The sequence below is a fragment of the Zosterops lateralis genome, assembly GCF_965231275.1.
Source record: "Zosterops lateralis genome assembly, chromosome: 9".
NCBI lineage: Eukaryota > Metazoa > Chordata > Aves > Passeriformes > Zosteropidae > Zosterops > Zosterops lateralis.
The window spans coordinates 3,435,852-3,463,021 of NC_139769.1; the positions used below are offsets into that span (position 1 = coordinate 3,435,852).

Consider the following 27,170-nt stretch of genomic DNA (forward strand, 5'->3'; position numbering starts at 1 on the left):
CACTCCCTTCTGAGGTGGAATTAATTTAACCACACACAGCATCGCTGTTAAAACAGACTAAGAAGGTCTGTCCATTGAAACCACATGAAAATATATTGATTTAACACAGTTTCTAGGCTTGGAAATGTCATGCTGACAGGCAGCTGTGTTTAACAGAACACAAGCTCAACTGGGAGTCAGGAGAGCAAATTCCTCCACCAGCTCCTGATGCAGGGCACTGCCCAATCAACCCTGTCCCTACTCATCCTTTCTGGGGATGGAACAAACTAATCCAGGGAATTCTCCTCTGCATAACCTGCAACACATTGCTTTGCTTCTCTGGCTCCCTCCTCACCCTCTGCTTGCAGCATCTGTCCCAATGCTTTTACCTTCAATTTTAGGTGGCAAAGCCTTTGGGGCAGGCAGGGCAGGCATGTGATTCCACATGGACATAGACACCAAAAACAGAGCTGGGCACAAAGCAATCCCTCCCTGTGAGGGTGGGGAGACCCTGGCACAGGGTGTCCTGAGGAGCTGTGGCTGCCCCTGGATCCCTGGAAATCCCCAAGGCCAGGTGGAACAGGGCTTGGAGCAACCTTGGAGAGTGGAAGCTGTCCCTGCCCAAACCATTCCACGATTCTGATTTAAACCAGGGAGGGTAAAAGAGACACTTGAAGACTCAGCCCAGGGGATCCTGACACTTGGCTGGGCACTCCACACAGCATTTAGCTGAACTGCACCACTCCTTCCAAGGTGCAAAATTCAGATTTATTTGGCTGATTTCTTTCCACATCCATGATGAACATTCAGCTTTCCTCACATTTAGTCACCAAGTTCAAACTTTTATTTGCCATCTGGCAACAGACTGGGCTTTACTGGGGGGAGGGGATAGGAAAGGAGCTTTTTCCCTCCCGCTTTTTTTTTTTTTTTTGCATCTGTATTTGCTTTATGAGCTATGGCTAAGGCATCATTTACACATGGGGAACTGGATCAGGTTCTCTCAATTCATTCCATATGTTCACTTATGCTGTCAAAACATTTTTTCGATCTAATTAATCCGCACACGTCTCTCTGTTCATTTCCCCACTTTGGGCAGATTCAGCATTTCTGGGGTACCTGCCTGGGATTGTCATAAAACCAGCTTCTGCCTATACTTTGCTTTAGGGTTACTCCATCAAGAAAGCAAAACTACTTGCAATATTTCACTCTTCTTCATCTATTTATTCTTTCCCTGTTTCCAACACTGGCTGAGGAGACTTTCCCCTTTCCTTTCCTTTCCTTTCCTTTCCTTTCCTTTCCTTTCCTTTCCTTTCCTTTCCTTTCCTTTCCTTCCCTTTCCATCTTTCAAATATACTCTTTGCCATGCTCCAGTGTCTACCTGAGGTTAATGAGGAAAATCCTTGCTGTGAGTTTTGATTTCGGAATATTTTTTATCTGGTTAATCTGAAGTGTGGTTTACTATTAAAGGAAAAAAACCAAAAACCTGTACCTCAGAAATATGCTTACATTTTACCCAATCTGGACTGCATTTGGGAAATTACCCTGGACAGAGGCTCATAAAAAACAAGAGACCTTTAGAAAAAGTCTTTCACTACTGTAAGCCAGTAGAAGGTTGACATGTTAAAACAGAGAGTAAAATTGCATTAAAATATAGAGAGTCTTTTAGTAATCTTACAGATAGCCCATGTCCAACAAATAATAAAATATCATTTAAGAGATACAGAGATATCCAATGAGTGGTGAACAGAGAGTAAATCCTAGAAGAAATGAGAAATCTTTTGGGAGTTTAGCTTGGACTGCACAGCACAGAAAAGGCAGCTGTCCATGGCACAAGGCTTTTGGTATCCTTGCCATGATTGCTACAGACAAGGGGTCAGCAACCTTTTCCAGCACACTGCTCCAGAAAGTATTTTTCTTCCCCAAATTAAAGGCTAGCAGTGACTGAACAGAGTGAAGCTGAAGCAAAGTACACTCATCATTTCAGGGGGTGGACTAGATGACCTTTAAAGGTCTCTTCCAACCCAAACTTTCTATGATTCTGTGATCAGCTGATGATACTGTCCTGTTTTGTTAAAAACTGAGTATCCTTTCTTCTCCAGATCTGAAAATCAGCCAGGGATGAAAAGCTACTGCTCTCATTTGTCTTCTTCCACTAGAACTATCCTCCAAGAGTGTTCTTTCTAAAAATAAAATTGGTTTAAATGCTGGATACATACTGCTAAGCAATTTTATTTTGGGAAGGATTCCTTAAAAACCTGGGAAGCTTGGTCTGAGGATGGGATGGCCAGTCAGTTGCCAAATGTGCTCTAAGGGAACAAGGGAGGAGCTCAGCCTGAGCTGTGGAATTCCCATGGACACAGAACTGAGGGAGTTTTATAGGAGGGAACTGCAAAAGTCACACCAGAATAGGTGTTCTGCTCCCCTTGCTCCTAAAAACTTTGGCTTGTATCTCTTTTGGAGACCACTGGGAAATGGTAAATACAGTTCCCTTTAGCACTAAAACTTCTCTGTCAGCAGGAACTCTTTATGTGCACAATGTCTGTATATTGCAATTGCATTTATTGCACAGAAAACCTGTAGGCACCAACTTGAACAAATTAATTTGGAATAAACTATTCTAATAGGCATATGTCAGGTTACCCTTATCACCACTCTGGCTGACGTTTTTCTATACAAAACCAAACCCAAGGGCTATTTATTCCCACCTCCCCACAGCCAGAAAGAGCCTTTGATTACAGTTAATATCCCATAACCTCTGTTATTGAGCAAATCCAAACCTGTCACCCAGCACTGCTAGCAGGACTTTTAAAGGTATCCCAGGCATCTTTTCCCTTAGCAGATGTTCTAACAAAGCATTTGTATTAATTTGGCAAATAGAAAGCTGAGATGCTGCAGGAAAAGCACCCAGGACAGTCTCCACATTCCCACCTCCAGGTTTTGGCCAGGTGGGAAGCCTGGGGAGCTGGTTCATAAGCTCTCCTTTTTATCTCCAGGAAAGGCAAACAACACCAAATCCCTGCAGAGGGATGTTCTCACCTTACAACTCCCAGCCAGGCACCATTCCAACTTTTACTTTGCTATCCCATCCTATTTTCCCAGCTTTTTAAGAAGCCCCCAGTGAGCTGCACCTTGTGGCTTCTGCTTCCAACCAACCCTTGCCCCTTCAGCCACTTCAATGAGAAATTCCTCACCCCCTGATCCTGAAGTGCTTATGGGGAAAAGCTCTTCCCAGCACACCTTCCATGACTGTAGTCACTGGATTCATTGGCTCCTGAATTTTAACCTTGGACAAGGCACACAGGCCCCAAGATCAGCTCACTTGGTCAGAACATGGTGCTGATAATGCCAAGGGTGTGAATTTGATCCCCATTTTGGAGCCCTTCACTTAAGAGATGGACTTGATCATCCCTGTGGGTCCATCCAACTCAGAATATTCTGTGATCCTGTGAAGCCTTCTGGACCTCAGCTCCTCACATATTCCATGAGAATCACTAACACCATGAGATTAATACCAAACACTCAGGAGGAAAATCTGGCCAATGTGGGACACAACTGAAGAAAAACCACTTTGTGCTTCACAATTCAGCTGATCCTAAGAACTGAGCCAATTCCTGCTGCTGCTGAAGATCTGTCCTTTTATGCAAAGACAGCAAGCTGGGGAAAGAGATGAATAGCAGAGGCCCAAATGGTTCATGGAGCTTTTCACTTGTAGGTCACTGAGCAGAACCTCAGTGAGGTCAGAGAGTGTTGGGAGCTGTGGTGAGATGCCAACTTTTTATCGTGGCCTCTGCAAAGGGAATTTACTGGTTTCAAATTAATTTCTATTGTATGCAGTCTTCCCAACATAAAATGCTCCATTGTCACAGCTCAGTCACTGATAACCCTTTGCAAAGCCCCACAGGAGAAACTGCTGCCACCACCTGAACATTTCCTTTTAAAATCACACTTGGAGAGAAGTGTCCTGACTGTGAACTGAGGCTGGAGGAGCTCAAAGAGCCTTTCCCAGCTGTGGGTGGGGCACAGCCCTGCAAGGAGAGTGGCAGTGCAGCTGCACATTCTGTTCCTGACTGGAGCAGAACTGGGGAGAGGCAGAGCCCAGCCCTGGGGTTGTCCTTTGCTCCTCACAGTGGCTGCTCCAGGAGGGAGGTGAATGTGTGCTGGCCTGTTCTCTGCAGAAACCACTTTCTGAAAGGAAAAAAAAAAAAAAAAACCCAAAAGAGAAGAAGCAAAAATGAACAACTCTATCATTATCTGATGTGCTGAGATCTCAGCAGAGATCAGCTCAAAGATCCATATTGTTTACAGCAGCTGATGAGTCTCACAAGTGCTGAAGCTGTGCTCTCGCTTAAAGTGCTAACATATTTACAGTTTTCAGTCCTGTCCTTAGCACTTATCTGTCATTTCAAGATGAATGCTCCTTTTGTACAGCCTAATCACTTGCACGAACACTCCACTAGCTCAAAATCCCAGATTTGTTTCGCTTTTCCACCAGCAGCAATTCTGTACTTTGGAAATCGCTTAATGCAGCAAAGCTGAAAAAAAAAATTCAACTAGTTTTTGTTCAAAGGTATTTCTTTGGCTGTGATGAGTCTAGAATGGAGGGAAAGATATTAAATTACTTTTATCTGATGCAAGTCTGGATTTTACTACACACCTTTCTAAACGCACTCATCCATTGTTCTGCTCTGGCTTGGTTATTGACATTGGAATAATTAGTGAAGATCTACATAAGATCAGACAGGATCAGCAACATATCTAACTAAACCCTTGATAGGAAGCCATTTTTTCATGCTCATCAATCTTTTCCCTATTCATAATATTTCAAACATTTTGGTAAGATCCCATCCTGCCCCTTCCTCTCCCAACAAACAGTAGGAGCATGTGCAATTAAAGGCTGTCAGTCATTCTGGTTTTACAGGAATAAAGGAATGTGGGTCATTCTACAACTCAGTAACTTAATTTAAAAAAATGCAACCCAGGCATGCAAGAAAAAGGATACAGGTCTAAGGAGGAGGTCTTACCCTGCTGGATGTTTTACATTACTCTCATTGGGTTACTGGCCTGTCACAAATCAGTTTCAGATGCACCTCAGAAAATGCTCAGCAATGCAAGATGCATCTGTTGTTTCTGCTAATCCTGGTCCCACTGCAGTCAGAAAGGGGCAACATCTGATTTTCAGAAGTCTCCAGAAATGTCTACAGCTGCAGTTTAGAAGGGTCCACACCTGAGCAAAACGAGCACCTCAGTTCTGTGTTGGGCACAACGTTAGATACCCAAAGCTTCAGGCTGGGAATGAAAATGCTGATCTGGAATTAGCCTTTGCTGTTCCTAAGCAATTGCCAATTCAAACCCTGAGCGAATTTGTGCTTTAAAGGATGTGGTTCTCCCTTTCCTGCCCAAAAATTCTCTAAAAACAAGAATTCTGCATATGAAGTGCATTTTTGTGCAGATGTACAACACAATCTTTAAATGTTCTGAATGCTGTAGATACTAAAACTTGCTATAAACATCAGAGTTGTAACCATGCCACAGTATATAAGGCATCTTCCATATTATATACATACCAATGAAAAAATTAACACAATAATAAACTGCAGTTCTAAGGTAAGATTTTGAAGTCAAAAGATGTTCCAACTATGTGTAACTGTGTTGTCAATCTACAGCCTTTCCATTCTGATTTATTTTAACCCACCAGAGCAAAACCTTTAGCATTATCACAGATTTCCTTTGCACTTTTTGTTCCATCACTTTAATACAACAATAAACTCCATCTCTGAGATATGCAAACATCACTAGATCTGCTTTACAAGTCAGGAGGATGAAGAACCAAGTTACACAACTTGGCCAAAGTCACAGACAAAGTCAGTGGCTGAGGTGGGAATAAAGTCTATGTACTCTGCCTCTCAAGTTAGATAACACAGATTGTTTTCTCATTGCAAAATTCTGTTTTATTAATACTCAGAAGAACTTGGTGCTGCAGTAGTTTGTGTCAATCTGAACTAGCACTGAGCACCTCCTGTTACCAGGCTGTTAATAAGAACTACTCGGGCAAACACCAAATTTTTCCTGTGTCCTTAGGAAATACTACACTACATTTTACAGGGTATTTGGAAAGCCAGGCAACTCACTCCTTATCTCCAGGACGTGAAAAAAGCCTTGGATTTGAGGTATCCAACAGTTCTGGACATCCATATCTGTTCATACTTAAGGAATTACAATAGGAGCAGGGATGCTGATAAACCAAGAAAAGCCCTTTTTCCTTAACCCTTCCTGGTAACGCTGCAGAAAAATGGTTGGAATATGAGCAAAAATCTCTCCATCCCTAAATCCTACAGCTGTGTTGCATCTCTCCATGGGAGAGTTTTCAGCTTTCTGAAGGCACAATCCAAAGAATGGCAAATACCATCATTTGGAGAAATTTAGACAGTTACAAAACATATTAAAAAAGGTGCATGGGAGGAAAATTGGGCAGGGAAGCAGGAAGGCAGTGGAATGACACTGGTGTGAGAGATGCTGTGTAATTAGCCACTAGAGGGAACAAGAGTCATGCTCTTAATTAAGGTGCAGCCTCTTTTAGCAGGGGGACCTGAAGGTTATCCTTGCCCAGGAAAGCTGATGAGGAGGGGCTGAAGCCTTTCCCTGTAAACTTTGGAGTTGGACGAAGATTTCCTGCCCTTTGTACTTCATTCTCCCCTTCCAGGTCTCTATAGGCCTTGGCAAAAGCAGGGAACAAGACTTGAAGAATTCATACACCTTTCACATCTCCTACCTGCAATTAACTATTTTTTGCACCTGATAAAAATTTTTAAACAAAAAGCTGGGATCAGAAGGGATGAGACAAAGGAGAGAATGAACAAATAAGAAAAATAGTAAAAGAGACAAATCAATATTTTGCAGACAGGGTGCACTTTGGTGTTGGCTCTTTTGAAGGAGAAGGGAAGAAAAATCACATTCATGTCATTGCAAATGGTGTGAAAAATGTGGAGTGATGCTTTGCTGGCATCAATAGACCAGGACAGTGGTTGGGAGGGATGGGAAGGACCTGCATCCCCTTTTTCCTGCTGACCTGACTGGAGCTGCATGAGAAAAATGAATGAGGTGAAAAGCAAAAGCTCTTTCCTGTGCTGCTGCTGAAGGGCACAGACCTATTCAACAGCACAGCAAGGACAGAATCACTGACAAACAATCTTTTTATTACCATAAAAATAACAAATAAGTAACAGTTGCAGCCTGTAAACATAAGACTCAAATTAAATAGAGTTCTAAGTGGTACAGTGTAAGTGGAAGCAGGATCCCACTCCTATTAGAGCCGGCTCAGCCTAAAGAGTATCAGATGTTACCCGAGCCTTAGAAGGCCTGGGACATAAACTATGTGTGTAAGAGAAAAAGAAGTCAAATGACTCATGACAGAGTTTGGTTTAATATAAATGACTTCTTCTGGCTCTCTGCTTTTAAAGCCTTGCCATGTTCAGATCCTGAACAGCTAACCTGGGCAGCTGGCTCCCTCAGCCCTGTCCTTTGGTTTGTGTATAAAATGCTGGCATTTACAAACTCCTATTCCCCTGGCTGAGAAAGGACAGTTTATTTTAGCACTGTGATCAGTGCCATCATAAATCTCCCTCCTTCCAGTCCAAGAACACTGGCACAGTCCAGCCAGTGCTCTGTTCATATGCTGTGCCCATAAAACAGAGGACATGCCACAAGGCTTTACAAAAGTCCTGCAAGCCTTGAGAAGGGGACCTGAGGTGAGAGATCAGCACTGACTGAGCCACAAACCATCTCAGACTCTTTGCCTTTCATTATGTGGGGACATGGGTAAGGGAATGAGATGTGGGAAGAGCTGAGAAGAGAAGAGGAAAAGAGAGGAAGAGGAAAAGAAGAGAAGAGAAGAGAAGAGAAGAGAAGAGAAGAGAAGAGAAGAGAAGAGAAGAGACCAAGAGAAGAGAAGAGACCAAGAGATGGGAAAAGAAAAAGTGAAAGTTGCTCAACAGAAGAGAGGCACAAACAAGAGGCAAAAATACAAGAGGAAAGAATAAACAACATCAGAGTGGAGCAGGGAGAGGGAGATGGTGGCTATTGGGGATTTAGTGCTGAAAGAGAAAAGACCCGTTCTTATCTTTATTCTCTTTCCATGCCTGGTTCTCCTCTGCGATGAGTGGAATGTCCATGTCCAGAACACACATGTTTGGCATTTTTTGTCTTATAAAAATGTGCTGAATATCTACAGGGGCAAAGTTATACAAAACAAACAAAAAAAAAGTGAATCTTGTTTAGTCTCCTTTTCATGCAATGCAAGAATCATCCCTTAGATGGGACTGTTGCAGAATTAAACAACCTTGCAACCACAACCAGTAAATAATGACTAATGTGCTTGTGTGCTCAAAGCTTTTATGCCAACCAGTCCAGGAACGTGAGGAGAGCTCATCACAAAAAGGCCCCATTTATCAGAAGGGCTTCACACAGCTTAGCATCTTTAGGGCCATTACTCACCTCCCACACCTAAGCTAAGTGCCAGCTCCCAGCCTAGAGCCTAACACACATCCCATTTATCTGCTGGAAGACACACGAGCTGCTTCCTTCAGTCTGGTCTGAAGATACAGCATTCAATACCTAAACTACTTAAAGTTAACAGAAATGGGTGATTTCACAATGACTTATAGAAAACCACCAATCTGGGAAAATTTGGTGAAAATTAAAGTCTTACCAGACATTTTGAAAGCAAAAGGAGTCTGAAGGCTACAAGGCTCAGCTGTATTTTGCTGAATACATCCCAGGTGTTTGTGCTACAAGGCTGGGCAATGAAGGCACCTTTCAAAGGTGATGTGTTATCATCATCCAACCCATGGTTTTGGAAGGAAAGGTTGGGATGGAGAATGGTACAGCCCTCCCATTTATGCCTGTCATGCAGAGACTCTTCAAAGGAAACACTATTGATTAGAAGTTGGTTTATTTTCCCGAGTGCCCTCCCTTTTCCAGAGTGCCCCCTGTGCTTCCCAAGCTCCCAAAGAAGCGACATGGTCAGATCTAACCATCCCTCATTAGTGAGGAGTCCATTGCCACATCACTTTTTTCTGTTCCTTGCTCAAAAATTCTGCTCCCCCTAGAGCTCCCACAGTCCTACCTAAAGCCTGTACCTGGCAAAGGAGTCTCTGAAAGCTGTGTGGCAAACAGCAGCTGACAGCAGGTGCTCACACAAACAGGCCCTGCATGGCTCAGGAGGTATTTCTGTACTGAGGGTTAGTGATGCTCAGAGGAATGCAGCTCCCAGGAATGCTACACATTGAGAACATGCCCCATAAATCATTCCTAAGACAACAACTCAACTCTCTTATGCCCGTGCACTTATAAGGCACAGGAAGAAATGGGCACAGCAGTTCTGTTTGTCTTCTTTCAGTGTTTTTCAAGCCTAACCTGGAGGAATATCTTTGTGCAAAAATCTGCAAGTCAGGCTTTTCCATGCCCACTTGGTGGTCAGCCTTTCTGCCTTTATTTCCCTCAAGAGTGACAATTATGGTCTTGCTATTCATTACATAGACACGTGTCCCAATAAAAACAAAACAGAGCCACAAAGGAATTTCATATGGATTCTCTATATCTCACTGCCCAACTTCAAGCTGTGCCTCAGAAATTTTAAGCACAGGATATGTGAAAAGTTGTTTCAAAACAATAAGGAAAGGGTTGGGAATGGTTGTTGTATGTCTGTATCTAAGAAACCAAGGAAACAAGAACATATGATTGAACACAGAAAAGAGAATGAGAATTGGATTCCAGTTCTGAGGAAAGACAACATGTTAAAAAAGCAGCTGCCTTCTAATAAATGTTATGGGATCTCTCCTTGACCATTTCAGATCCAAGATTATATGAAAGGGAATAAAGAAAAATGTCTTTACTGTTAACCACAATAAAATGTATTGGACACTCAGAGATAGTAAACAGTCTTGTTAAACTATACAGAGAGAGAAGATGTTAAGAAACAAATCCCTCTGGACATCTTTAGGAAAGGATAACACAGCATATATAAAACATAAAACTTTTTCAAATATAGGGTAGCAAAAGTATGTCCTAGTGGTCTGAAGTAGTGGCACCAAATCCCACAACTAAGTGATCATAATGTCCTTCACAAACTTCGGTGTGAAAAACATTGAAGCATTTCAGACAGTGCTGTGACTCCACATGCTCGTGCTCCGCCACGCAACAGTCTGATCCCTGTGCTGACATAGCAAGAGTGCAAATCCCAGATGGAAAATTAATCTCACAATGTAGCCAGATTGAGTTTCCAATTCTCCAGTGCATAACTTGAAGGTTGTTCTGCTCAGCTACTGAAGAGGTGAGGGCAAAGAGACTTTAACTTGTTTGACATCCCAAACATCATTTAAGCGAGACACGCTCTGAAAAGGACCTTCTTGGCTACTGACAGTTACAAAGCACCCATGGTCCTCTCCTTTGTCCTCATCCTTCCTATAAAATATTGCTATCACACTCTTCCCTGCTTAAATGGCCTGGACAGAAGGGGAGTCCAAGGTCCAAATGACTTCAGCTGTGTCTCTGAGTACATGGATAAAATTGGTCCTTAAAATAGAAAGGAGAAGGATCACAGTACACTTTTAAGAAAGTATCTATCTACTGTAAAGACACATTTATGGTTTCCTCATATTTATGGTTTTCCTCAAGAAAAGACAGGGTCAGCAAGCTGGAAAAACTGTAATGTTGTGATATTATTAAAATTCTACAAGCTGATCTTAATCTTATTCTTCTTGAAAAAAAAAATCAACTAATTGTACATCTCCCTAGACAAACTCCACTGTGGTCATTTCATGGTTTGTTACAAAAATATGCAGCAGCAGAAGCTGAACTATTCCAGGCAGCACATTTTCTCCTGTTTGCCAGGTCTTGGGCTTACTGACAGATGAAAAAACACTATTGGTTTAATAAGAATCTCAACTTGTGCAGATTAACAAAGTACTACATCTTATTCTTTGCCAGCATCAGCTGATGTGAGTTTTTAAAAAGCTGAAAGACATGACAATGTAAGTGTTAATCCTACAGGCAGAGGAGGTTATATTCACGTTCTTGTGGTTGTTTCTAACACAGTAATTCAGGGTGTGAAAGATCCAGAACTCGGGAGAAGTCAGTGGAGCTGTGCCACTGTGCAAAGCCAGCTACACTTTCAGCATAAAAACAGATTTAGTAGATTTCTTTTGTCATGTTTCCTTCCAAGAGGTCTTCATTACCTTTTCAGTCCATCCTCATAAATGTGAAAAATAGGTAATAAAATCTTTATCACCAGTCTCAGCCACACATTGGTATCCTGACACATGGTGCCCCATCTCCTTCCACCAATGCCCAAATGAAAGGCCATGCTTTATTTCATTAGTGGTATTTCATGCTTATTTCTGCTTTCAGAGCAACAACAAGGCCATATCCCTAAGTCCTGGACTGCTGAGGTTCTGCCTCCAGTGTTAGAAGAGCTGTGCCAAACACTCAGCTCCTGTAAATGGGCAGTTCTCTTAGAGCTGATATATCACTGCAGCTGCCTTTCCCTGTCATTAAAGAATTACTGAGAAATTCCAAATGTGAACATTTGTGTACTGCGTGACATTTCCAGTGCAGCACGCTGAGCTTCCACAAAAAGGACAGCACTTAACAAAAGACACAGCTTTTGTATCCCATTACCTGTGCCATCCACAACTTGTTCCTGAAGGAGCAATAACACAAACCAACTGCAAGAGCTCTAATCACCTTTACCATCTCAAGATGTGTCATCTCCCAGTGAACTGTGTCAGATTCCTGTTTGGGCTCTGGTCCAGTAAAGCACTTCAGCACATGGGCAGTCCTGCCTGTCTCAGGCTCAGCCTACTTGAAAGTCAGATGATGCATCCCCATGCTTGACTGGACTGGGGCACTGGAGTAAACTGGTGTCACTCCTCTGAAATTCTGGAGCAACACTGATTTACTTTAACTGGGAATGCTGCATTAGGATTGTGGACTAAGATCATCTGTCACTGCAGCAGCTATATGACCTGCTATGACAAACTTTGACATTTACTTAGACAAGTTTTTACCTGTAATAATTTCAAGTGATATAAACCAGCCACAAATCATCTGCTGTGACAATGAACTAAACACTACTGCACAGCATGTACTGATCTGATAATACATCAAATGCATGACAACATATAGCACTAGACATTGCACTCCCCCAAGAACATTTCACAGCAGCAGAATTATTTCTCTCCACTCCAGTATAAAAGGCAGCCAGCAGGATGATATCAAATGATGGCAGCTCTGTTTCTCATAAAAGGACCTTGGGGACTGCAAGGAGATTTGTGTATCTGCACTTCAGCAGCGCAGCAATGTGGAAATGTTAAAGTTAGTAAAGCAAACAGACCTCAAATGAGAAGGGCAACAGATGTCAACCAGTATCACATGTCAGTAAACAGCAACAAGGCAGAGGGTACTTTTCTAAGCACTTTTGTGAAAGCATCGTGAGAGCCACTACAGCCACATCTCAGCTGTGTGATCTCTGCATGGTGATGTTTGTGTGTGTGTGATTGAACTCCCACCAAGAGAGGAACTCCAGCCACATGGAAATGCTGTCCACTGGAGTCAGCTGAAAGAAAGTAGAAAGGTTTTCTATATATTTAGTGTGGCTTGGAAAGTGAAAAAAAGTCACACTCTCAAAACTGATTGAAAGCTCATTTTGTGCTTGGCAGAGACAAACCAGCATTTATATTCCTCAGCTTTAATACAGAAGGATCATCCTTAGGGCAAAAGAGTAGTAGTGATTCATCTGCTTTTTACCCTCACTGCAAAGGCTTCTGACACTAAGGCCAAAATATGCTAACTAAAAAGGCACTCTTTGTACCATAAACACTAGGCCACAAGGAACTGGACAGTGGCCATCAAATCACTGCCTTTTTATTTCTCTCTCTCATCTATATTTCTCTCAAGATTTCTGGTAAGGAGGCAGCTGACTCTATACAAAAGCCAGAAGCATTGCCAGTATCTTGGTGGTTTCAAGCATGCCATATTGAATCTAACTTTATTACACAAGGAAAAAAAACCCACTCTCAACTAGGGAAAGCCATATTTCAGTGTCAAAACACCAAGGAAAGAGGTAAAAGGATGGAGTTATACTGCCAAGTCACTGCCCTGGGTTAGATTGGTTAGATGTAAGTATTATCCACAGCCATTGAACATCTTACATGAAAGAGTTTGGTTCTTAAAGACTCTAAAAGGTGAGGCCACACAACCAATGCCTGTCTAGGAGAGCTTTTTACTTTTTCCTGAGGATGGTCTCCACTAGACCTTGGGCTCAGACTCTATATGCCCAGATTTGGAGTTCTTGAAGAAAAGGAAGGCAAGGTCACAGCACCCTGACACACTCCTTGTGTACATCATGGTGCCTAAGAAAAAACATCTCCTTCCCCTGCCTTTCCAAAATCCACTGATTAAGGGAACGGGAGAAAATAACCAACGTGGCAGGAAGGCCTTTGCTAAAAGGTGCATTAATTAGGTAAAGCAAGCCAACGGAATGATTAATTTGCTTTTCTCCTTCAATATTTTGTTTACACAAGTTGATTATAGCACTTAATTACTAATTCACCCTGCTCAAAAACGAGAGCGCTTTACATTTTTAATGAGATGAGGGAAGGCAGCATTCCTGAACTCAACAGGGAGAAGTCATTTTATTTCCTCTTTTGATTTCCCAAGTTATTACCATTTCTAAGGAAAAACTTATCCCTTCCCTGATCTTCCACTCAGCCCTTGCTTTTGAAAATATGGAAATCACGGGACACTTGCAGGAATTTCAATGCATGGCCTGACAGGTGATGCTTTGGAAAAGGAACACAGGATCAGATCATCAACTCCAGTGCGTCCACTGAAATAAGTGGAACAAAATTACACCAGAAATGGCCTGATCCAGAAATGGAAATGGCCTAACTCCCTCTAGTTCTGTTACCAGCACAAAAGTTGAATATGTCCCAGTACTATTTATGGGTGTTCTTATGAAAATGTTGTCTCTTCCCCATTGCCAGTTGGTCCAATACCAAGGTTGTGGATTAAATGTACTCAGGAACTTCTTTACATTCATGACTGTCTGTAACACTTTAATTGTTACAAGGCAAACACTCCATGTATCCTGTGTTCTTCCTGGCTGATCTTTATAAAACTTGTGCTATCTGTGGTGTTTGTTATTTGATTTTTCCCTCTGTGTGCTGCCACCCAACGTCATCCTGAGACAACTGAAATGAGATGTCCCTTAAATGAAGCAAAACCCAGCAGTGCACAAACAAAACTCTTCCAGGCTCTGTTAGTACAGAGTTGTGAGTGAATTATTTCCCTCCACCACCTTAACTTCAACTCTCACCTGCAGTACAGTCCACAGACTCTGAGCCAGGGGACCAGGATCCCCAGGGCTCCTGGGGCTGCAGACTGGACCCAGGGGCTCCTTCACCTGCTGTTGCTAAATAATTCAGCTAATCCACATGAGATAATTGCCTAACACCTCTTCCTGCAGAATCCAGCTCATTTTTACACACCTCTGGTCTCCTTTATAGTAACAATGAAAAAGCATTTCCCTATCTTTTTGCAAGACATACCATCAACTTGCTTAACAACCAAAACCAACAAAAGAAAGACTAAACCTCCCTTAAAAGTCAATTGCACACCTGAAAAATCTTGTAGTAATGTAGATTCTAAATTCTAGCTCAGTGTTTTGCACCGAAAATGTTCAGAGAAAGCTGATTACAGAGAGTTACCAACAAAATGCACTCTAGAAAATCAGAGTTTCTTCTCTCCCAGGCTGGCCAGTAACAATGCCCCACGTGAATGCAGCATATCCAAAATAAATCTGGTAATCTGGTTCCATACAGGTAATTTTATTAATTGCTTTAATACGCAATTAAGGAATAGTCAGTGGGCTGCAGGGTTTTACAAGGCAATAATCCTGTTCCCTGGTGTACAGCTTTGTCCCAAAGAGTGGGCTATCAAAAAAAAAAAAAAAATTAGCTGGATGACTGCCAAATCAAACAGCACCTTCTTCCCATTTTCAATTACGTACGAGTGAGGCAGAGTAATGAGGATATACTGGAAACTTTGACATTTATTTATTGAACATTTTTACTGAGAAGGAATTGCTGGCTGGCTAAACCGGAAACTATATTTTTACTATAGAAACAATCCCATAGAAAAACAGGATCCTGCTGCTCAGCATGAAAGGAATGGCTAGAACCAATAAATTGACCCATCTAAGCCAGCAATGCGAAGGTTATTTCATTCAATACAGCCTGTATTTCAAAAATCCAACCCCCAAAAATACAATCTCTATTTCCAAAATCTTTACTCCACGCTGTTTTACACAGCACTGTCTGCTGGGGCCCAGCCAGGCTGTGTTAGAGCTCCCACAAAACCATTCAGAGAAAAAGTGTGTGCAGCATTTGTAGGAACAAATTAAAATATAAACCAAGAAGAAATTCAGAGGATTTTCTCCCCTTTCTGGAGTTTCTAGAGACTAAATAACCCAAGAGATGAAATGAGGAAGAACTCACCACACTGTGCTTTTTTTTTTTCTTTTTGGATAGACCAATTGTTTTACCACAGAGGAGAAAAATGCAGGGAGAGTAAATGAAGAGGAAAATAGGGAAGTCAACATTCTTTGAAGCAACAACATATGGTGACCAGGCATGAGAGATGGAGGTTATAAATCTTCCCTTGATAGAATTACCTAAAGATGAAATTGCAGCTTCAAGGGGCTTGAACTTTTCAATCCACACTAGGAGCTTGCAAATTAACCTGTTTGGTCACAGCTTTTGCATTAACCTTCATTTCCAAGGCTTCTCTGTGAAGGCCCAGCATACTGAGAATTTTGGTGCTAATACAGATGTGGTCAGTAGAAAGCATGAAAAACTTCGCACAAATCACTTGAAACATGAAGAAAAATATGTGAATATTAAGAACTAGAACAGAATGCTGAATTGTTCAAAGAGTTGCAGTATGGAAAGGGAGGAGAGACAGGAGGCATGTTGCTGCTTGTTTCATTGTTAGAATAAACTTATTTAGGGATACCAAAGGATAAAGGAAAAGCTCTTTAGTGTTCCAGCCATCATGACCCACTGCCCAAGACAGGTCAGGGTGAGGCTCCTGCTGTCCCATGTGTGGTGAGTGACTGCCTGTTCTTGGAAAAACCAAACTCTGAGGCAGCTGCTTCCCCATCTGCAGTGATGGGACACCACAGGACCAAGCACCAGGACTGTGCAGGAGGATGAGAGTCACAGCCACAGACCTGCCCCAGGAAATGCCACCCCATCCCAACACATTTCTTACCTGTTCAGTTAAATAAAGCCTAACTCTGACTACTCCATAAGGTTAACACAGAGTTTGCTCTTCCCTAGGTGACCCACCTTGTCTTTTTTCTGCTCAAAAGGATATGCTGGGAGATCTTTGAGGATCTTGCCTTTGTCTTTGTCCAGATTCTGAGTGAGGCAGCTGCTGTGACCTGGCTGCCCCATGCCCCAAATACCCACAGGATGCACATTCCATCAAATTCAGCATCCCTGAGCTCTTGTCAGCAGAGCGTGGTAAAGCTGGACTAAGATTACCAGGAGTGATTTGGAGGGATCCAGATTTGGGTGCCACTTTCCAAGCTGTCCTAAAACTGCTTGAGTTTTAGAAAGTGGAGAACAGCCAACCCATAAAAACCAGGGAGCTTTTAAACATTTTGATTCTGACATTGAGTGGAAATGTCCAAAAATTGTTCTGAGAAATGTGACCAGTGACTGGGAAAAACACAGTAAAAAATCCCCTTCAAAAAACCACAGGCATAAGGAGAGAGGTTATTGTAAAAAACCCACAGTTCTCTCCTTTACTATTACACTGAGCAAACAAAGCTTTGGAAAGCACAGTAATTAAGCACAAACCATCTATTAGAGGAGAGGTAATAACCTGTATTTGCAAAGTCTACAAAGATGCTGAATGTTTGCAGCAGCACCTCTAAGAAAGGGTTGTTTTGGAAGATGTGTTACAAAAATAAACGTCAGAGAGGTTATTGAACTGCAGTGGTAGATACACATTTACATTTCCCTGACCCTAAAATAAATGTATTCAGTTTCTCCTTTGTGAAGAAAAGGAAGGCAAGGTCACAGTACCCTAACACACTCCTTGTGTATATCATGGTGCCTGAGAAAAACCATCTCCTTCCTCTGCCTTTCCAAAATCCTCTGCTCAAGGGAATGGGAGAAAAAAGCCAACATGGCAGGAAGGCCTTTGCTAAAAGACCCCTAAATTTCTCTGATCCCAAAATAAATGTATTCAGTTTCTCCTTTGTGATCCCATGTAGCTAAATTATATTAAAAGTATTCATACTTTTACATACCTGTTCTGACATTACTGGATATTATTCTGAAATATTTTTTATATATAAGGGCAGGGTTAAAAAGCTAAAGACAAGTGGATACACAAAAATTGTATAAAACACAACACAGAAAACTTCACAGCATTAGGTTTTTCTAATGTTGTTAAAAACACTTAGCCAAATCAGTTATGAGATGTTCAGTTACTGTACAGTAGTGGAAAACATCCTGGACTCGGAATGAATTATGTGTTTGAAGGCAGAAGATTAACAGAAGAGTAAGAATTAAATATGAAGTCCTGTCACCAAAAATTGCTACTGAAATTACATTTATCCAAACAAGGCCTCCTTACAAGCACTAGAATTATTACACACAGTTATTATTATTATTATATTGCACTGCATATGTGCTGCAATGGGATTCAGTTTAATGGCAACATTAGGAAAGGAAACTGCTCTTCCTGCTAACCTACATAGCACTGTAGAATATTCCCATTTGGAGAAATGCCAAGCACAGCCCAGTTCCTCAGCTTATGTTGAGCTGTTTATTGATTCCAGTGGAACTGCACCAATTTAACCAGGTCAAGGAGCTGACCTCCCTATTCACAAAATATCACCAGATAAGCTTTTGTGCAAAATTTTATCTACAAATATCTGTGCCTGATGTTATAAAGAAAAATGCAGCAAGTGCATTAGGGACCATTCTGATAAATCATTTTGCCCAACTGCATTATGCTGGTCGGTGTCCTTGTGCAGCATGAGGAGAGGACATGGCTTATGGGATTGCCAGGTGGGAAAACAGGCATGATTTGGGACAGTCAGACCCTTCTTTGGGTTTCTGATGCCACTGTTGTTTGTATAAATGCAGCTAAGCCATGCCTTGACTGATCCACTAAAAATAAAAACCTCACTGCTACTTCTTCAGCTGTTAATGGACTGAAATAACATGAATGAACATGATGTTCCATCCTCATTATTAACTCTGCATTTACTGGGGGCAAGACAAGAGCTAAGATGTGTTATTTGTTACTGCATAAATGATGCTATGTTGCTTCTTATGTTTAACATTCCTCAATACGAAGGAAGGAAAGTAGGACAAATGTAACTGAGATGAAAGTCTGACCTTCCTGCAGCCTTGCCAAATTCCCTGTTTTGTCTGTAAAATTACATGGGTTACCTTCATACACAGCAGCCTCTATGCATGTCCCCACAGTCCAAAGACAAATGAATCCTCAACACACCTAAATAATATCTGGAGTTAAACAGAGGGTGGAGAGAAAGCGAAGCTGGATCTTGTCTGGCTGTGCAGAAGGGACAAACTTTTCCACTTGCGTTAAGGTGTGTGCATGGTGCCAGAAGTCAAGGTGGAAAACACTTTAAAACTGAATTAAAAAAATGACATCAAATCAGGTGCTGCATACCTGGATAGATGCAAAATCCCCAGAAGCACAAGCTCCAAGAATAGCAGCACCCACCAAAACAGACTCCACTTCTTTGGACAGCACAACAGGTTTGCCTGCAAGGGGAGAGCCAGGCCTCTGTTAGGGAACAAAGCAGCACCAGCAAATACACAAATAATTAAAACCCAAAAAGACAAAAAAGGAATCAAAACCATTATTCAAAACCCCTTTCACAGCTACATCCTGCTATAGGTTAATATAAATCTCTCTGCTCTGTGGTTCCGGGCTCCAAGAAAAGTGCGGCATTTAAATAAAATCATTTGAGCCAAAATATTAATGCAGAACATAAAGCACACAAAAAAAACCAACCCCCCGGATTTTTGACTCTGGCTATTTATCTCACTCAAAGGGCTTGGTAAAAACCTGTTACCCACACCCTCCAAACCCACGGGCCTATTAAAAGTTGACCTGGAGGGGAAAACGAGGCGGTCTCCTTTTTGTTTCTTTTGCAACAAACAAAAAAAAAAGATTGTTTGTGTTTGGTTTTGAACATGCAGCCAACAAAGCCAGTCTGGTTTTGCTGGAAGCCATGAAAATATGAGCAGCAAGCTTTCTCAAGCTATGTATGAAATAAAAAGAGAAATCTTGTCTTCCAAATTGTGTAAGATACTCAGAAACAAAATTAAAACGCTGGAAAAACAAGTAAAGAATATATTCTAAAGTAGAATTAAATACTAGTGTTTCATCATCCATGAGTACTATTGAGAACATACTTTCCCTAATGCAGAATTTTCTGAGACCTGTTTCACTAATGTAAAGAAAAGCAGGAAAAGGCTAAAAAAACCCAAACAAAAATCACCCTGCTTTCTTAATTCCCCTGAAAAATCTAAACCAAGAGCATAAATCTAAATACTTTTCTAGCTGCACTTCAGATACTTATCCTCACTAAGCCGAAAAATTTAATATTCCTGCAGTATTTGGCATGTGTCTGCTTTTCCAGCACTGAGATAATGTCATGCAGTGAATGATGATGCAAACACAGGGGTGGGAGCAGGAATTCCTGCTCAGAACACTCTCCACAATATTATGCCCCAAAAAAATGCTACTCCTGAGAGCCAGCTGTAAGATTAGAAGGAGCTGAAATTTGGGTGAAGTCCTAAAACTAGCCAAGAACAACTAGCTATAGAGGGAAAAGGCAAAACACACACGCTTTGCAAAATGAGAAATAAAATTACTAATATAAAAGGTAATTACTGACACAAAGCAAATTCAGTTACTCGATGCAAAGCTTGTCCTGTCACCTGAATTTTCTTCCAGCTCAGCTGAAGAACAGCTCAGGACTTGGGTTCAGCTGGGAAGAGCAAATCTAAAGCTCAAGCTCAGAGCTCTGGGGCTCTTTGCCAGGCGTCAGTGAACAATTTTCAGCAGTGCTCTAAAATTTACTGCCCATTTCCCGCATGGTCAGAATGAATGCGGAATTCTTACCGGGCAAACAAAAAGATCAAGATACTTTTTAAGTGGCCTGTGGAATTATCTATTGGATGTCTGCGTGGCTGAGTCATGGGCATTTGTCGCTAACAATAATATATTCAGATTTTTTTTCTTTTCAGGAAAGAATGGGGGATTGATCCTGGAATGTTAGTTATTTTATCTGATAGGCTCTAATGAGTTCAACATAACCAAGAGCATTTCAGTCAGATGAACTCTGACATCCCTTGTCAGTCACTGATTTTACAAATGGGGGAGAACTCCAGACTGCAAAAAGGCCTTTTTGTACTGAATTGTACTTGGCCATTAGCTACAGTCAAAGAACTTGTGATTACATTTTAATCAGAATACCTTTTCACAGATCTTTTCTTTTACACATCATGACCCTGCAGCCCAACTCTACATGTAACTGAACTTCACCTAAAATATGTGAGTTTTTGAAGGAAAGGCATAGACTTAACATCATTTTTCACAAAGCATCACTCTGACTACAATATATTTAGTGAATTTCAAGGTCAACAGGAATTAGGGTTTTTGCTTGTCCATCAGGGTTATAAAGTGTGGTTTGATCTTAGGGCAAGTTAGATCTCCAGACCAAACACCCCAAATTTGGGCCTTAAACTTCATTTGTGACAGCTTAACTGATCTTAATTTGAAATAAGCCCAAAAAACACATCACTTAGTGTTTCTCTGAAGTCCTTGACACTAAATTTTGTTATTTTTTCCACATTTTTGAGGTGTAGTCAACTGACTCGCAGGTGTGCAGAGATGTCCAGCACATACAGGCTGAAGGGAGACCAAAAATACCATGGAGGTCTGAGAGCTCCTCTTGTAGTGAAACACTTACCCAGGGCCTTCCACACACCAGGAATTCTACAAAACCAAGTGCAACACCTTGCAGGAGCAAGGAACCAAATGTTGTTCCCTAAACCACATCAGTGACATGGAAGCAATTCAGGAAAGAATTGTTCTATGGAATGGATACAATGCCCAGCATGAGCAGGAAGTGTCACAAGTCAAATGGGATGAAGCCAATAGAAGGAACATTTCATTGCACACTTTTTTAGCCATGCAGCAAAATACATCTCTATATAAAGAAAGTCTTTTTTTCCAAATACAAAGTATTTAGAGACCTAAAAAAAGAGAAGAATTTAGACTCCTTTCTATGCACTTGCCCAAGCTTACCAGTAATGTCAGCGTGCATCTGCACAAAGAGAGGGTTCTTGCTCAGCCCACCACACAGGAACAGCGTGCTGATGTCATGTCCTGCAGCCTGCATCACCTCCAAAATATGTCTTGTTCCTAACTTCAAAAAGGGGGGAAAAAAAACAGAGCCAGATGAGTACAGGAGAGCAGCCACAGGAACATAATTACACCTGCATGGTAAAGACATCCATCCCCACCAAAACCTTCTCTTTACTTTGTACAACAGCATCTGAAAATCCAGCTCACTAAAGAGGTTTCAATTCTGAAGCCAAGTAGCAAAACAGAACAAAAAGAGAACAGCAAATAAAAAACTCTTTTCTGTCTTTTCAGCAAAAAGGAAAACCTAAAGAATTTTGTATTGGCTTAACTATTTCTCTTGGCCTTTGCCCTATGCAAAATAAAATGTTCCACTTCATGGCTGGATTAATTGAAACATCTCGAATGCAGGCATATTTTAAACTTTTCATTTACAGTCTCCATTCTGAGAAACTCAAATCAGAATGGCAGAAGCAAAGGCTTTGCCATTTTCAATTTAAAAAAAAAATTACTTTGTTTCTCTCCTCACTGAAGTCAACCTTTTCCTTATTTCCCTCTTGCAAGAATATTTTCCATTTCTTTGACAAAATATTTGACCAAAAATAATTCCCAACTCTTTATAATTAATACTTTGGAAGTTAAGCTTGAAGCCTAGACTTGACAAAAATGTCCAATTCAAGGCAAAATGTTGCCCAGGCTGACTCTTGGTAGGCAGATTCCCCACAAAACACAATCTGGTCAGAGTTTTCATAAACTGTTATTGAAGTTTTCTTTAGGTTCATTAAGAGGGCTGCAGCTGCAACAAACCCCTCTTCTAATAAAAGCTACTGAAAATTGAACTTGCAGGGTTCCACCAGGCTGGAGACATCCACAGTGAATGCCCAGCACTATTCTGGACAGGCCTTCAAATGTATTTTGATTTTTAGACAAGCAGTTCAGAGGAACCCGAGCAGCCCCAGCCCCAGCTGACTAAATCCATCGCTTCCCTATTGACACAGAGGGCTGATTTCCAAATTGCACAGCCACGATTTTAATTATGGAAAATAAACTGCTCCAAAAGGAGTCTGCCCTGCTCAGAATGGGCTGGATGGCCACAATTACATCTCTGATCATGTTCTCATCTGGCCAACTGTTGCATTGCATTTTGCAGTGAATAGTTAAAAGGAGATTCTCTTTCACTGCTTCTGAAATTCAAATTTATTAACAACTTCTCTCACAACATACACACGTCAAAGACCTTGAGAAAGAACACACTGTGAAAATTATTTTGTGTTTACCTGCCTGGAAAATTGTATTCACACAGCAATTTAAATTAAAGCCAGACTTATTTCACTGTGGGTGGGGGGGAACTAATTTAATCCTGGGTTGGAGAAAATGCAAATTGAGGGGCTTCAAATGCAAATTTTATATAAAAAGGAAAAAGCATCTCCTGCTGAAAAGAAAACTAGAGATTAACATTCTGTGGGCAGGCCTACACTTTGTACAAGAGTTTTACATAGGTTTAAAGTTTATCTTGCACCTATTGAAGACAGCTAATGGTACAGGATTACTACAACTGTTTCCTTCTATAAAAGTGAAGCTAAAATTGGGAGTGAAAATTTAATTTCCTAGGTATCCCATTAGCAATTAGTAAATATATCGAGTCAATATCAATGTTTAGTTACTGTTTCAAGGAAAAAATAATTTCCCTTAACTTACAGTGAAAAGAAAACAACAATATGGCCTTTTCATATCAAATCAGCCCAATCAGCATATCAGAAAGATATGCAGCTGCTGAATTTACTGCTCAAGACAGTATTTGTGTTTGACAATAAAGTTTGAGCTGTATCATATAATGAGATAATAGGTGACTTTCCCAGGATTTCCAGCAGAGAAGGTTTCCACTTCGTTAGCACCAGATAATCACAGGGCACCTGGTCCAGACTGGGAAGTTCCTTTCAGGGGCAGGATCAGTCCCTGGCATTGTTTAACCTCTCCTCCACATTCTCCTTTCAATGGTGGGATTATACTGAAGCATCAGGTATAACTCAGCTACATTCATCTGCAAAAGGCTCCAAAACCCACAGCAATGAATCCCAGGCTGGGGTTTAAGTTCTCTTGGTTTGCTGCAGAGGGAGGGTTAACACATAACATGAACAATTCCCAGTAAATTCACAGCAGCCGCCCACCCTCTCCATCCCAGATGGCTGACCCAGCCTAGAAAAGTTTTGTTTAACCAGGAGAGGAGTTTGGAAGTTTTCCAACTGAACAGAGTTTTGTCAGGAAAACTCCCCAATTCATCAGATTTGTTCATGTTTTGCAAAAAACACCTCAAGTTCAACAAACCCTAAAAAAAAAAAAAAATTAAAAAAAATTTTGACAGAAAGGATGTTAAAGGAATGTGGATTTCAGTCACCAGAGGGCTGGGGACAGCTTGTCCCACTGGAAACACCCTGAGCCAGGCTTCCCAAACCACTTCAGGGTTTCACCTCAAAACAGAACTTCTCGTGAACTTCTTCTCATGGTTTCAAGAGAAAATCAGGGCAGAAAGAAAAGTATTCCAACAGAATTCCCCATATAAATAAAAATACAAATAAAAAAGAATATATAAATAAAATATGGGTGCTGGCAAACACGAGGGACATTTCCCAGCCTCCCTGCCCTGCCATGGCCATAGGCTGGGATTGCTCCCCTCGGGGCAGGGACACCAGGGGGGAGGATGTAGGATGTGCCCTGGTGGGTCTGAAGCACACCCCTGCCCAGCCTGGCACAGAGCTCTGCCTCACCCACCGGGCAGGGAGAGCAAATCCCTAGATATGGGGAACAATCCGAAGCTGAGGCTTTTCAGGGCAGCACAGAGCCCTTTGTACAATTGCCAGAGCTTTTCTCCCCCTCTCTCAGCCTCCCTCCAGACAGCTGGGATGTTAACACTGCTCCTTGTGCTGTCAGCCTCCTCCCTCACATCTGCACCAGAGGCAAAGGCTTCACTTACACAATTGCCATAAGGACATAAGATTTTTTAGGGGAACATCTTCCCCCACAGTCTGTTGATTATCCCTCAGTTGGGAGTGGTCACCAATGTGGGTGAACAGTATCTTGCTCCTTTAAGAAGCCCATTAGGTGAATTCATGTATTATTAGAAATCTGGTTAGCAGAAGGGAATGATCAGTCTGCACAGAACAATTCATTTCTTCTTTTATGCACTAAAAATGTCTTACAGCAATGGCTTGGATCGTGGCCAGGTAGATAAGGGCAAGTTCATCCAGACCCCGAGACAATGTTAGTCCAACAACCTGTGCAAAGATCAAAAAGGAGATGTAAAAATCCAGCCAAAGTAAAACTCTATTATTCTCCATGGCTTCTTCTTGTTGTAACAAGTTTTAAGTGCTAATTCCAAGCCTTACTGTGCACATAATGTTATGTTAAACATGTTATTCCTGATCTGGGGAATAACCACCTAAATTATCCTTGCCCTTGTGAAGAAATAAAGAACAAACAGCATATTGTATGGGATTAGAGATAGATTAACTCTGACAGCTTTATGTTATGACTCAGATATTGCTCGTGAATATAGTTAATGTAATAATTTGAAAATGCTATTACATAAAAAAAACTTTTTAAAAGCATTTCTCCCCCTCCCTCCCAAGCACCCTAACACTGAAACACAATTAATAATTAAATACAGTATCTTAACCTCCTTTACTCTGACATAAATCAATACTGCACTGTAGTTACTCTGGATTAATATCAGGCAAGACCTGAACGCAGACAGAGTTGTGACAGAAGAAATGGGTTGCTATTACCAGTATTTGCATACAGCCATCACACCAAGGAAATTCTGATTTTGCTGCAGCATGTAATTCTTTCATAAAATAATGGAGGTTATTATTAGGACCTAAAAATATATAGGCCCCCTTTTTTTTAATGTTTCCCCTTTTGTGAAGGAAATATGCAACAGTTCTTATGCCTTTCCTATCTCAGCCTTAAATAGAGCAGATTTTGGTGCTGGTGAGTAGCTTGAGAGGCTCATCTCAAGGATAATTTGCCATTTTGAGGGAGATTTTTGCATTAATCCAGGTATTAATTAATATATTTTTGCATTAATCACCAGGTATTTTGATATCACCAAATTATACTCTTATGATACCCTTCTGTGAAAATTCTGTACAGCCTTGGCTTGTGAGTGAGCTGTAATTTACCACTGTAAATTCAAGGAAAAGGAATGCCCAAACTCTGAAAGATGGGCTGAAAAGTTGTTTAAATCAACCACCTATGGTCAGAATATTTCATTCCTTTCCCAGACAGGTTTACCCAAATTTCTCTTGAAATTCATTGCAACAAATTCTAAGATTTGGTGCACAGGTGAGATAACAACAGCAAGAGCTGTGAAATGTGATTCCTAGGAAAGGGACCTGGACACATACAGCATTCCTCAAATTTTTAGAAAATTAATGTGGCTGTAGTGACAGCTCAAGTACAATGATCCCTGGTTTTCTACTGAAACATCAGCAATGCAGCAAGAAACCCCAAATCCTTTGGGATGGTGTAAATAGCTAAGGAGGAGTACACTCAAAATTGGAGAAAAATTGGAGAAAAGCTCCTTCCAAACTGCCTTTTTTTTTTTTTTTTCTACCCTGTATTGACCTTTTTGCAAAGACAGGCTGTTTCTTACCATGCCCTTTAGTGTCAGATCTGTTAAGGGAGATCTGTTACCATGGAAATCTGGCCAAACATGTAAATCAACAGTGAGGAAACCCACAGGCAGAGATTTCTTAATCAGATCCAGGTGACTGTTCAAGTATGTATATATACTGTGAGCACTGCAAGAAAAACAAGTTGGAAAAAGAGGAGGGGGAGGTTATTCCTCAAACATAAAACATTTGTACTACCACCAAATGCAGAAACCCCATCAAGGCACGGCAAAATCCCAGTGCCTGCCAAGGCCATGGCACTGCAGGGATGTGCATGTGTGCTCAACAGGCCACCAGAATTCCTTCATTTCCCAAATGAGGGGAGATAATGAGACCTTGAGTTTGTCCACTGATTCCTCAGAGTCCCCAGAGCTGTTTGAGATCTGGGGGCTGCTGCTACTCCTGTCCCACAGATGAGAGGGAAGAGTAAGGAGGATTGCAGACAGAAATTAAAACCAAATTCCTTTGGAAATGTTTAAAAATTTCTCTGATTAATCAATAGTGCTGGATGTACAGCTTTCCTTTTTTAAACCGTAATTATTTCAGTGTGTGTTATGATTAAAATGCAGCACTAAGGGTGGAGGAGAGAAAGTTGCTGCTATTTTAGGGAGGAGCCCAACATGGGCCTAAATATGATTGTATCTAAGTTCAGATGCTACACCCAACTCCACAATATCCAACAGACTTTTTTCCTGGACTTAGGACTAATGGTGAATTCTTCAGTGCCTTGGCTTGCAATGACTCTAGTGACATTCCATTTAAAAAATGTTGCAATTACACTCAGAATATTTTTTTTCAAACACTCATCACAAACATATATATTTTCCAACTCCTTGGAAATCTCCAAGTGAGGCATTTAATTCTAGACATGTGGGTCAATAATAGCATCTAACCCTAATTACAATTGATTAGTCATTGTCTCATCCACTGCAAACCCAAACAGTGATATTCATTTAGCCTCTACATGTATATTCAATCATGCACTAATGAGATCCCTAAGGGAATTTGGCATATGCTTTACTAGTTTGACTTCTGACCCAC

At 41.2% G+C, this 27,170-nt stretch overlaps 1 protein-coding gene across 6 annotated transcripts in view; it reads right to left on the reverse strand.

Moving 5' to 3' along the window:
• Nucleotides 1–27,170, reverse strand: part of FGGY (FGGY carbohydrate kinase domain containing) — a 129,298-nt gene that overhangs the window by 9,617 nt on the left and 92,511 nt on the right. For all 6 annotated transcript variants that reach the window (XR_014590683.1, XM_083867225.1, XM_083867226.1 and 3 more), the window contains 4 exons: nt 26,111–26,258; nt 24,657–24,731; nt 21,403–21,523; nt 18,751–18,845 (listed from right to left, as the gene is read on the reverse strand). Coding sequence is in view for 5 of the 6 variants with exons in the window: in XM_083867225.1 (XP_083723351.1) it covers nt 18,751–18,845; nt 21,403–21,523; nt 24,657–24,731; nt 26,111–26,258 (439 nt within the window). In the remaining variant the exon portion in view is untranslated. The remainder of the gene's footprint in view (nt 1–18,750; nt 18,846–21,402; nt 21,524–24,656; nt 24,732–26,110; nt 26,259–27,170) is intronic.